Below are 13,496 nucleotides of genomic sequence, written 5' to 3'. Positions count from 1 at the left end.
CAGCATTGAAGATGGATGAACTACATTCTAGGTATGTAGTAACAGGACTCTCAACATTGAGTGAAACGTGATGATACACACACTGTATCATGCCTTTTCCATAATGTTCAAAAACATGCAAAATTAAAAACAGTAAATTGTTTAGGGATAGGTATACATAGCAAAATTGTGAAGAAAAGCAAGGAAAGAATAAACACAAAATCCAAGTAGTGATTCTCTCTTGGTGAGGGTTGAGAATGCAGAGGCCCATGGGGGAGGGACATGTGTCAAGTATTGGTAATGTCCCAGATGTTGCTGCTGTCCCAGTTGGGGTGGGAATGTGGGTCTTTTTATTTTTAAAAATACTTTGCATATATATTTTCATGTATATAAACATAATGTAAGCATTGCACTGTGTGATTGGTTGCCTAGCAACAGCTCACAGCTCAGGATCCTGGAAATATGGAATTTGCTGTGGTGGTTGCTCATGGCCCAAGCTGCTGGAGACAAATCAGGGGTACAGATGGGAATGAGGGAGCTCTAAGTTTTCTCTAAATTAAGAAGTACACTGCAGCCTCTCTGAACCCATCTTCACACCCCGGCAGGGAGCCGCACCTCTGACTGAGCTGGCACAAACTGCTCTTCGGCTTGGCTCAGCATTTCCTACCCATCTGAATACTCAGTGGGCCTGAAGCAACTGAGGCTGCTCTCGGAGCCTTTGATTCCACTGTGGGCAGACAGCCTTTCTGGTCACCAGTCCCTAAAAGATCCTCAGTCTCTAGGTGTCACTGCCTTAGCAAGACACTCATAATTTCACTCCAACCTTAGTGCAGCCTGAAGTCTCAGGGCCCTCTTAGGCATCCTTCAGAGTCCATCATGGTTCTCTAGGGATCTCCCGGGTAACTGACAATGGTAATTTCTGTGAAACTGATCAACTGAATTTTTTGTATATTTTATTTATTTTTAGGGAGAGGGGAAGGGAGGGAGAGGAGGCAAGAAACATCAATGTGTGGTTGCCTCTTGCACGCTCCCAACTGGGACCAGGCTGCAACCCAGGCATGTGCCCTGACTGGGAATCGAATCAGCAACCCTTTGGTTTGCAGGCTGGCACTCAATCCACTGAGACACACCACCAGCCAGGGCTGAATTTTTTTTTTTTTTATCCTCACCTGAGGACATGCTTATTGATTTCAGAGAGAAAAGAGGGAGAGAGGGAGAGAAACATCAACTGGTTTCCTCTCGTACACATCTCAACTAGAGACCAAACCCGCAACCCAGGCATATGCCCTGACCAGGAATTGAGCCCAGGACCTTTTGGTTTACAGTATTATGCCCCAACTGAGCCACACTGACCAGGGCTAAACTGAATTTTTTATTAGTCGAGTTCCCTCCCCCAGGTGATGACTTTAATTAATGACAAGTTTCTCAAAGACCAGCCAAAGAAGGCACGTGAACAGCAAAATTGTGTCCAGGAGAGCTTTTATTTGTACGGAACAGTTTTAAAAATACAGAATAAAATAGCTTTATCTCTACTATTAGTCACAACATCTGGTCCAAATATTACATATTTTTAAAATACTTAAACGTTTAATGAAGCCATGTTAGAAAAACAATATGAAAATTCTTCTTAAAAACTCCATAAAATAATTACACATCTCAAAAAAGAAAAAAAAAGAAAAAAGATAAAAACAACAATCCCACCCTAAATACCCTCGGTATGCAAAATAAAAAACAAAACAAAATCCCAAAAGTACATAGCCAAAGTCAGTCACAAAACTCAAGGGAAACATAGGCACCCCCACTGGCTTAAGAACTGTCAGAAATTGATTAATATGCCAAACAAATGTTGGTATGAACAAACGAAAAAGGGTATTAATCGGAACGGTTAGTGAGATAGCTCCGCTGGTAAGGGGGTGCTAAATGCCAGGAAACACACAGAGCAATTCTAAGGACACTGGAAGTTACTTATGCAGACTGATGACAAGGCATAGTCAAGAACAACCTAGAAGGACAGGAATGTGTGTGAGGCTGCTGCTAAGGGATCCCCAGCACTAACGTGCTTTCTGGGTCCATGGACGGAAACTGAATGCTGGCAAAAATGGGTGGTCTTCTCGCACTGCTTAGGTTGTGACTCCAAGTGGGGTAGAGGAGGGAGCTGTCCTGTTCTCCGTGTCCAAGTCATAAGGGGACAGAGCACAACACATGCAGCATGTGAAAATCCAGGCCCTTCTCCAAAGCTAAGGGGCAGCTCCTGGGAGGACGGGGCCCTGCCAATGCTCAGGCAGGTTCGCACACCCACGGTGTCCAGGAGGTGTGGCTGAGTGCACACACTGGGCATCTGGTGACAGCCGTGCCAGGCCTGGCCTGGTGTCTGCAGCCAAGTGCACGTGCTCCAAGCACAGTGCCTGCAGAATGCTGCCTCTCCTGGCACCAGAAAAGTTCCGGAATGAGGTTCCCCTCCAGCTCCTTATTCACCTTCTATCTGGCCTGGCCACTCTTGTGGCATCAATATTAAGGAAGATTATAGTTGCCAACTCTAAGTTGCTAGTACCAGTATTTCAGCAGGGACATGAATTAAAGTAATAACAACTTAGCTCATAGTCATAAAATATATGCATGGGTAAATAAAGTATACACACATACTAGAGATTCATCAATGGAGAAATTCTATCATCACATGACATTGTCATGAAAATTATATCATTCCCTCCCTGGAAAACTGTGACTATTATCCTGGGTAGAAATGTTATTTTACTATATGGAAATACTGCAATATTCATGCATAAACCAAATTGTCATCATGAAAATCAGTAATCTACAGTATAAAGCAAATCAATCCTGTGTGTGAATTTGTTACCATGAAAATGAGAAACCATCAGGGCCCACGATGCTTCATTCTAGCTGACCTGGTTAAGCCGCTTCCCTTGCTTTGATCAATCACAAGTAAGTCACTAAAAGTTAACATTTGACACTCTTTTAAGAAAGATTCGGTACCAATAAATCTAAGTTTAATTCCCTAATGAGAATGAAAAAGAAAACTGCTTAAAAGACTGGAGCTACTTCCCATTATTCTGTGAACCGTGTTTCATGTTTATATCAAAATCAGTGGTGGTGTCTCCATTGCCCACCCCCACTAGGATATGGCAGCATCTACTGTTCTAATACTTTCTACTTAATTCCCACATCAGGATGGTTCATGTAAATGTGACGACGGTCACTGCGGAAATTGGAGACTGAATGCCCTGCCCAAGGACATTTACATATAAAATATTTTGAAACGTTCTATTGGCCAAACAAAGCAAGCAGGTGTGCAAACATAGCAGGGCCGGCCTACAGCGTAAGTGGGAGGTTCACAGGGACAGATCATGTGAGACCATTGCATCCCTCCCAATTTCTTCTGCAGTTCATGTACTTAAACTCAAGAAGCAGATATATATGTTTTCTTTCAATTACTCATTCTGCTGCACATTTGCTAGCAGAAGGACCACTTCCTAAAATGGTTGGCATAGGCTGCACGTGTAAGATTTATTAGTTATCCTGAGGCTCCAATCACTCAAGCAAAGGTTGATTTCACGGGCTGTGCAGAAAGTACCAGACTCTGTGGGGCCTCTAATCAGGCTGCCCTCTTTCCTCCCCACCTCCTGCCCCACCTGCCACTCCCTCCCTTGGACAGAGACTCTAAGTTGGCCCCAATGGAACAAGAAGGGCAAAAACCCTCTTTCGAACAAGCGATGTGGGTACAGGTCTTCCCTCCACACATGAATGCTTGTGGACATCCTCCTGACCACAGGATTTGAAACCTCTCAAAAAATCCGGACCCAAAGAGGGGTTTCAGAAGGGAGTGGGTTTCTGGACACCTGGGACACATACCCTGAGTGTTATCCACTGGGCAGAAGATGCCCGGTCAAGTTAAGTGGAACGGAAATTGTTTGTTTCTGAATTACTGATGGTTCAGATGCTGTTATTTGGGTATTTGGTCCTTCTGCTCACCTGGAGAGCTAGAATACTGCCAATCTTTGGGATGTGTAATAGTTTTCCCCATTTTTCAAAGCTGAGAATTGTAGATGCTGAGCAAAAATACAAACAGAAGAACCAAGAACAACTCAGAGGGCTGTCAGCTTTGAGGGCTCACCGTGTTAAAAGATGAAACTCATTACCCAATGTGCTTCAGAAGAAACTAGGCATCAAATCCCCTTCAAAAAAAAAACATACAAAATGAAACGTAATTTACAATCTAAGTTCTTTACTTAATCTGCAATAAGGTCTTGGCAAAACAATGAAGTGGCTCTGAAGTGTTCTTGCCAGAGCAAGCCTTGAAGCCCCCAACATCCCAGGAGTCCAGGAGCTGTAGTGACACAGTAATGCCAAAGACATCCCAGTTCGGTGAAGCAGAGGAAGCAGAGGAGGCAGGAAATGTGCCCTGTGGACACGAGGCTGCTGAGGGACAGAACCACGTCCCGCTGTTGGAAACAGCAACGCCCACTGCCATCCAAGGCTCAACCAGGTCAACAGACTTAGGAAGCACGACCTCATGAAACAGTCACTACTTTATGCATCAGGCTTTTCCTTTGGCTGAAGAATCTCAAATCAAATTCAACAGAATTCTTTGTTTTTTTCCCAGAAAAGTATTTAGTGTTATTTAATTACAACTCAACAGAGGGGACCTGCTGGCTGCCTTTCTCACCACTACCTTCTGTGATAACTTAAACAAAAACAGCAGCACTTGTCCAGAGGATCTCATCTTCCCCTCTACAAAAGCAAGACCCAGTGGACATGCAACATGGCAACCCACAGACAGTCTCCTTAAACCTTAATTGCCAGAAATGACTAGCAACAGAACTGTAGTAATGGATTTGCCAGCATGCTGGACCATTCAATATGGCAACTGTTACCTGCCCCGGCTTCCCTTCTTCACAAAACAAATTCACGTATAACATAACCCATTGTTTCTGGGCTCTGGTCCAGTAGTCAGTTTTGATAAATAGATTAGGCATTACAGTATTTACACACTTTCATGGTATCAAGCAATACAAAACACAACCACGCAATGGTTACTGGCCTTCAAAAGCCATGACAAGCTTCCCTGATGGTGTCCACAGCTTTATAAATGCTGGTTCTTTCTTTAATGTGGGGGAGCGGATTGGGCACAAGTAATAAGGATGCAAGGTAAGACGGTCACATGGAAAAACACTGATTTCAAAAATCTGCTATAGTCAGTAACATGAAATAGGAATAAAATCTTGTATTTATATAGACACCTGTGACAAAAACTGACATCCACATGACAGGAGAGCCAAGACTCCCATAAACATCTGGTCAGTGCCCCTGGATGGCACGCTATACCCGTCACACCACTGGGAATGAGAAATGCCAGAGAGAGTGTCTCAGCTACTAGGGAAAAAGAGGCCAGTGTGAAATGTGCTGGCCCAGCTGGGGCCAGGGTGGCACCGAGACAGAAGAGTTGAGAATCAGATACTGACTTCAAGGTACTTTCCCTTCCCCTCCAATCCCCCAAGTTTCCATTCTAATACTCTGTGTATAGACCTTACCCATGCATAGACCGGGCACAGGGTAACCACGTCACGGCTTTCAACCAGGGCAGTAGCCTCCTCCTACAGGAGTATCAGGTAACACAGAATCACATTTGACCAGCTGTGACAATGTGAGGACACTGGTGCCCCTTGACCACAGGAGGACTCTGCAGTTCAGGCCGAGGTCAAATAAAAAAAAAAAAAAAAAAAAAAAAGATTAAATTAAAAAAAAACAACAACAACAACAAAAAAAAAACCAAGCAGGTCCAATACTTCCAGGACAGAAAGCCCATCCGGACCCTGGAGTGGCTTCTAAGAGAGCTAGCATGGGGTGGGGAAGGGGGACTGAAAATAAAGAATGGCTGTAGAATCAAACATCTACTCCCACAGGAGGACAGGAACTTCCAGTTCAGTGACCACAGCCAGCAGCGGACGCTCTCGAGGGCAAGGGGTCAGGGCTTAAATAATGAGACAGGTGAGATGCTGTATTAGACATAATCACCACCCACAACAAGAAAAGCTATTTGCAGTCTGGCTTAGCTGAGGGTGCAGAATGTAGATGCAGATATACAAACATGTATGTTACTGCTTGTTGCTCAGCAAGGAACTAGGCTCATGCCTCACTGCGGCCAGGCCACAGGGCAAGCTACGGCTATACCGTGGCCTGCGAGTCCCCGTCTGAACTCCGGCTGTCAGCGCTCTTCCTGAGGCCTTTCCATGTGTAGCCCACGAAGGTCGGGCTGATGGGTAAGTAGCTGAAGCATCTGTACTTTTTAATAATGTTCATGCCAAATGGCAAATCATAGGATTCCATGCCATCAAGCGACTTGCTCCCTTTGCCCACGCCCTTCTTCCATTTCCGGATTCCTCTTTCCTCTGGAGAACCTATGGAAAACACATACATCAAAACGAAACAATGGAATGTTTATTTTGACATCTCTCCCAGGAATTGAGAGTCCAACGTGCTGTCCCGTAGATGGAAACTGCGGGGTGACAGCAAAGCACACTTGATGACACTCAGCCATCCAGGTCCCGGACCGGAAATCTAAGAATCGCTAACCCATCTTGTTCCTCTGGCTCCACATTCAGATGATCTACTGATGCCTCTGCCTCCTCCCTGTCCCTCCACATGATGCTTATTCTCAATTTTCACTGCTGAGATCTGGCCCAGGCCATGTCATTGCTTCCTGGGGCCATTATACCAGTTTCCCAACCGGCTGTCAAGTCTTCCATCTCACTACCTCCTCCCCCAAATTTGTTCTCAAACACCGTGCAAACAACAACAAAATCTTCTCTCTAAAGTGCAAATCCAAGCTCGCAAAATGGCACCCAGCGTACCTGTTATACCATATACAATGCCTGCATCCACTGGTCATGGCAACGCACCACCCAGTCCGGGCGTGCCAAGTTTATACCGCTCTCTCTGTTCCCGTGTGTGAGTGCACTGCACTCATCCCGTGTTCCGCACTCGCTGTGCTCCTGTGAGGATGAACTGCCACCGCTGTGGCGCTCTGGGCTACTCTGTACCCTGACTGATGAGTCAGGGAGAAGATCTCTCAGCAGCTCCTGGACTTTTTCATTCATCTCCCTGGTGCAGAGAGGAGCACTGCACCCAACCTCAGCTACGAGAGGACACCTAATAATATACTTCTGTGCCCCAGCCTGGGTGATGAGTCGAGTCTATGGTGCAATATTTAAGATCCTCATTATCTCCTTACATCTAAGCTATGACCCATCCCGCCCCCACTGGTGTTTCAGTAACAAAGCTGACTTCGACTTCCAACTCTCTAACTCCTGTGATTCTCCTTCCATTAATTCTGACTTAAAGAAAAAAAGAGGGTGTTAGTTATTAACTGCCATAAATCTAACACTTTCCACCTATTTATGTATGTGATTCCTTCTGCCAGATGTGTTCATCCCTGGTTTCCCCAGCAACCTCTTGATTGAGGCTTTTTGGAGAGGAAAATCTCAATAAAACCTTCAAGCTCAAGAACAAGCATCACCCTTCCTTGATGGCAGACGAATCTACCAGTGTATCTGTGGCATCTGTGCATAGCAGCCTCCTACAGGAAGCTGGGGCAAAAAGGCAAAGCCCACAACACATCCTAGTCTGTCACTGGACATTTGGCATCACCAAGCTGAGAAACCAGAGCTATGGGTCTCCCTGCCTCAGCCACTCACTGATCCTGGCGGCAGCCGTGCCGACTGTACGACATTGGGCTTTAGTTGGCTAGCAGCTGCCTTAGGAAACTCATCTGAAAGGCAGGCTCCCTAAGCAGGAGAAGTGCCAGAGGCTATTACCAGCCGGCTCAGAGAGGGTGTGGACACATCAGTGAAACCAAGCTGCAGGGCACTGGGCAAGCGGTGCAAGGAGGGCAGGCAGGCTGGCGTGTGCCCCAGGCATCCTACTGCCATTTCACCTCATGCAAGGGGTCTACCTGCTTTCTCTGAAGAGTAACTCAGCAAGGAGAAAAACCACCCAGTCAGTTTATTAGCAAAAAAACTGACTCGTAAGAGAAGGCTGGGAGTGTCACCTTAGTCACTTTAGGAAATACAGTTTTAACCAGTGATGGCTTTGACCTGACTCACTCCTCTTGTCTCCTATACTTACTTGGCAAAAAAAGTAACACACATAAGCAATAAGCACGTGTGATAAATAACACATACCTGGGATGGTGTTATCCAAAATAAAAGCAACACAGCCTCCTACAAACATTGCGGTTGTGAGAAGAACGTTCAACACTTGATCGATTCCTGTTATCCCTAAAAACAGGACAGAGCGATAGGGTCAGTGCCAGGGCAGGCCTGGCCTTGGAAAGGAGCCCTGGGCTGGGTGCTGACTGCCAGTCAATGCAGTACCCGGAAGTGTACATTCCTGCTGTGAACGTGTAGTAATAGTTTAAGCTACAATGAATACCCAATAATCAAAGGAGAATTTCTAACAATGGTGCATAAACAATAAATCTAATAGAGTGAAGTCAGCTATAATAAAATATGGTGTCATTGGGGGGCATTGTTTGCAGATAAAAAATTCAACATAAAAGATGGCTGTGTAGGGCAGAAAAAATTACAAAGTGACTAAGAAGACAACAAATATACTTGTGGGACCTGCAAACAAACAAAGGTCTTCAGGATCCTGAGTTACTAATTTGTGCTCAGCTTTTAATTACAAACAACTAGATTTATAAAAATGTCTTCACCTGACTACCACAAATGAGAACTGATTGTACTGAATGTGTAAACTGTAATTAAAAAAAAAAAAGAAATTAACCCTGGCTGGTGTGGCTCAGTGGATTGAGCACCATCCTGCAAATCAAAAGGTTGCTGGTTTGATTCCTAGTCAGGGCACATGCCTGGGTTGCAGGCCAGGCCCCTAGTTGGGGGTTTGTGAGAGGCAACTAACCGCATGCCAATGTTTCTCTCCCTCTCTCCCTCCCTTCTTCTCTCTCTAAAAATAAATAAAATCTTAAAAAAACGAAATTTAAAGGAAAACTGTACTGTACACCAATTTTCATAATGGCACTATCACAAACAATTAAAAAGGTGCAAACAACCCATATGTCTATCAATGAATAAATGGATAAACAGATTATGGTATGTACATACAACAGAATATTACTTAGCTATACAAAGGAATGAAATACTTATACATGCTATATCATGGATGAATCTTATAAATATTATGTTAAGTGAAAGAAGCCAGACACAAAAAGTCACACATTACAGGATTCCATTTATATGAAATATACAAAATAGGTAAATTTATAAAAGCAGAAAGCAGATTGGTTGGTGTCGGGGCTGGGAGAGGAGGAACAATAGGAAATAACTTCTTAATGGTTACAGAATTTTATTTTTGGGTAATAAGATTTTTTAAAAACTAGATACAAGGTAGTAGTTATACAACACTGTGAAATGTACTAAAATGCCACTGAATTTTAAAATGGTTCATTTTATGTTATGTGAATTTCACCTCAAAAAAGGGTCCCCAATTCTACATAAAATGTCAGCAGCAATAGTTATTTCTTAAGATGGTTCCCCTTTATTCATTCTTCACGACACTGGGAAATTAAAATTAAAAGAGGAAGTCTGAAAGGTTAACCTTGAATTCAAAGTAGCTATAACCCCTGTAGAGAAACAAGTATTTCAAAGTCTATAGAGTTTCAAGAAATTATACACTTTAACACAGCCTTAGTCTGAGAAATCAAAAGTTTTTACACAGAGGCATTTTCCCAAAGGAGAAGGCCCTGGTGGGAGAGAGAGACCTTAACATGCACATCAGTTACACGCACACACCAGCTCACGTGGGAAGTGCAAAGGACTTCCAGATAAACTACAGCAACGTGAGATTCCAACGAAATACACAGATGAACATCCACCAGGACAATTCCTGGGGTGAGCTGTTTGGAAACTGGTGGCTGTGGTTCTAACTGCCCCCCAAGATGCAAGGCCCGTATTCCCTACCTGTGACAAGAGGGTTCTGTCTGAGGTAACTTGGCAGGACGAGCCCAAAGAAGATGGAAAATCCAAGCACAAAGAGGTTCCGGGAAGAATTTAAATCAATGAACTGCAGGTTAGAGAGTCCGACAGCTGTGATCATTCCTGGAGAGAAAAACCAGACAGCAAGTTTCAGTAACGTCCAGCGATGGGCTCACAGATGACAGATGACTCACAGCTGTCGCAGGCAGACTCCCCTGTGTCCTTTCTCTGTCCCATCAGAAACAAGCCAGAGGACCAGTGCAATGACAGGACGGGGGGCAGGAGGGTGCCGGAATGGGACCGCCTAGGTTGCTGGGCTCATTCAGGACCATAAGCATCGCACTGTTGCATGGTAGTTAGGCTTTCTCTAGACCAGGCAAGAAACTAAGGATATTGGCTCCTCCTTAAAACCTCTATGCAGGCATTTCTATTAAATTGGGAAACCCACCCAAATATCTGGTCCCTGATTACAACAACTAAATGGCACAGAGACCGAATGGAGTCCCATCGTAAAAATGGTCTGTTTTAAACAGCCATATTGAGAAGGTAAGATAGATTGAGTTAAATCAACAATTAAAAACCAATTTAAAAGATTAATTATATTTCATCTTATTCTTCCTAGACCAAATATTCTACCTTTGGTTGTACCTTCAACATAAATTCAACTCAGAGGGTGATGTAGGGTTTTATGTTTTGGAGGCCTATCCTTTTGTATTTTGAAACAGAAATTGTTACCTCCAACCTTACTGAAGAGACTTAGCAAAAACCATAATCCCTGGGAAAAATTAGCAAATGGGAAGAAAGAAAAGGAGCGGGGGTGGGGGGTGGGGGTGGGGGGGGTGTTGGCTTTTACCGAATAGCGTGCAGAAGAGAGCGCCAAGCACAGGATCCGGAAGGGAGGCGAAGAGGGCGCTGAACTTCCCAATCATGCCCAATGCGAGCATGAGAGCGGCCCCATACTGTATCACCCGGCGACTGCCAACCTGCAGGACACACCAGGGGCAGAGACAGGGGCTCAGTTCAACAAGAATCCTCCAGGTCCCTTGGGACAAGTGTGACAAAACCCTTATTCAAAATCTAGATTACTTTTAAAATTTTTAGTTAAGAGGAACCAGTCTCGTTTCATAATGAGGACTGATCTCAATGCACAATTCCTACTATAAATCACTACAAAGCACCCAGAGTAAAAAGATTCCCACCACCTTTCCTCATTCCCACTGGCCCCCTTCTCCTCCCCTGACTTGGCGGGGGACGGGATGAGGGCGCGGCCAGGACTTAGTCTTTGCTTCTCTGAGCCCTGGATGCTGTCAGTTCAGGGTGGACCTGCTCCTGCACTCAGGTCCTGGGTTTCTAACACCTGCAGTCACCAACTGGGGTGACCTGCTAATGTCTCAAATGCAAATGCAAAAGCTAGCTTTTGTGTCTGCTTCTCTTCTTGGTTTCCAGCATCACCCTTCACTCACCAAGTTAATCCACCCCAAAGCACTTCAGTCTCAACACCTCCATCTTCCCTATACCCTGACTCAGACAAAACCCCCAAACGTTTCTGGAACCTCCTCTCCTCACGGTGTCTTTCCCATTAGAGGTAAAACAGCCTAGAGAACAAGGTGCAGAATTCTCGAGCCCCGTTGCCTGGCTGGCATCTCCACTCCACCTCTACCCACGTGGACCAGGCAAGCTACTTAACCTCTCTGTGTTGCAGGATCCTCATCCTTGTAACTCTAAATCTTGTAGTTTTGCTTTAAGTATTAAATAAGACAACATATAAAATAGTTTGAACAGCACCTGGCATGCATCAGGGTATTTGATAGGCTCCCACCTAGGCCAGCTGCCTCTGGCCTTTCCTTGGTCTGTCTATCCTTTGGTAGAGGGACCTTTCTAACACAGTTCTCTGCTGCTCGTGAATTAAAACACATTCCTCAGGCCTTTCCCAAGGGAGCCAAGCCCACCGGTGAGCTCTCTACCCTGTCCTTGTCATGCTGGGGGCTTACCACCTGTTCAGGGTACCAGGCAGGCCCAGGCTTATCTGTCTGAAGCACCCTTTCCACATCCCCCCTCTGGCTGGTTCCCAGACACATCTTTCAAAACACTACCCAAATGCAACCACCTCTGCAAAGCCTTCCTTGATTCTAAGGCTATGTTCCCGCCCCCCAGTTCCACCACCCCACTCTGGGCCTCTGCAGCATCACTCATCACTTCAACGTGGTCTCAACTTATCTCTTAAACCTGATCCCTTCTTTCTAGAAGCTTCCATCTAGCTCACAGCACCCAGGTAGTAGGAGGCAGAGCTGGCACTGGGTTCAAGAATCCTGACTCTGGCTCCTACTCTGTGCTGTCTTTTCCAGGAAAACACCCAGAGGACATAAAAGAGGTTCCAGAATGTCTGGGGGAGTGTCCACGGCACTTTAAGTATGACTTACAGGGAGGAGAAGATGACTACTTACACTTAAGTTAATTAAAGTGAAATGAAATTTAAGATCCAGCCCCTCCGCTGCACTCCTCACGTTACAAGTGCTCCGCAGGCACCTGTGGCTGGCGGCCCCCACGGGGGACAGCACAGGTGCCACCACTGCCGGACGGGGCTGGGCTAGAGCGTCCCTCCTACACCTCCTCTAGGGACCCACGGATCAGCTGATTAGGAATCAGAGTCGAATCCCACTGTGCAGACTGCTGCCCAGCTAGGATCAGTCACAGCTCAGACTGGTGCCCAGGCTCCACTGTCCCCATCCACGGCTGCTCCCACACAGCACCCAGTGCAGGGAGGCAGAGAACAAGGTCAGGAAACTGGCGAATCCAGTAAAAACGAACTAGGCTTGGCCGTATTATGTGATAAGGAAGCCTTTCATTTATAAATGGCCCATTTTTCAGCAAACATTTTTAAGGACCTACTATGTGACTAGCACTTATTAGACTGGGGGTGGGAGACAGATACGAAGATGAATAAGTTACAAGCTTATGATGAAATTCTTGTACTTTTAAGACTGTTACTCTGTGTGAGAGCTCAGTGGGAAGAAAACCTGAAGGACTGAAGAGGGGTCCCAGAGATGGTCTTGAGGGATAAGTAAGGGTTCACAGAAGAAGAGTATCTAGGCAGAGGGAAACACCTGTGCAAAGGCCACCTCCCAGCAGGGCCAGGCAGCCCTGTTAGGGCTGCAGGGAGAGGGCCAGCCTGACCCCAAGGATGCTTAAAACAATAAACCCTGTGTGAAAACCAGGCACGGAAGGCTGATCTGCCTTAAATGTTGTCCAAAAAAAAAAAAAAAAAAGCAACAATGTTGCCATTCTTGTGTTCAACAAATATTAACTGAGTGCCTACTGTATACTTAATGTTCCAAACAAGCCCTAAAATCCCTGCCTTCCAGTGCGGACATGGAGCCTGTGTGTCTCCTTGCCCACTGCCCACCTCCCTCCTGAACTTTGGCTATGCTTCCAGGGCCATCGTTTCTGACTTCCCAGAGGCATTCACCAGTGTGGAATGCAGCAGAGGAGGTATGACCTTCTTCTGGACCC

General features: G+C 45.5%; 1 protein-coding gene across 3 annotated transcripts in view; it reads right to left on the bottom strand.

Moving 5' to 3' along the window:
* Nucleotides 1–4,202: 4,202 nt before the first annotated feature.
* SLC23A2 (solute carrier family 23 member 2) overlaps nucleotides 4,203–13,496 on the bottom strand; it is a 121,145-nt gene continuing 111,851 nt past the window's right edge. For 2 of the 3 annotated variants that reach the window (XM_090286075.1, XM_090286076.1), the window contains 5 exons: nucleotides 10,840–10,969; nucleotides 9,972–10,109; nucleotides 8,178–8,273; nucleotides 6,169–6,395; nucleotides 4,203–5,677 (listed from right to left, as the gene is read on the bottom strand). In XM_090286075.1, coding sequence (XP_090142201.1) covers nucleotides 5,618–5,677; nucleotides 6,169–6,395; nucleotides 8,178–8,273; nucleotides 9,972–10,109; nucleotides 10,840–10,969 — 651 coding nt within the window. In that variant the 3' untranslated portion in view covers nucleotides 4,203–5,617. Of the gene's footprint in view, nucleotides 5,678–5,711; nucleotides 6,396–8,177; nucleotides 8,274–9,971; nucleotides 10,110–10,839; nucleotides 10,970–13,496 lie in introns of those variants that run through there. The other variant, XM_090286077.1, reaches the window with a different exon arrangement.

Source organism: Furipterus horrens, unplaced genomic scaffold, assembly GCF_987537825.1.
Source record: "Furipterus horrens unplaced genomic scaffold, mFurHor1.1.pri manual_scaffold_8, whole genome shotgun sequence".
NCBI classification, from domain to species: Eukaryota; Metazoa; Chordata; class Mammalia; order Chiroptera; family Furipteridae; genus Furipterus; species Furipterus horrens.
The sequence above is the reverse complement of the archived record's forward strand: the minus strand, read 5'-3'. Positions and strand labels throughout refer to the sequence as shown.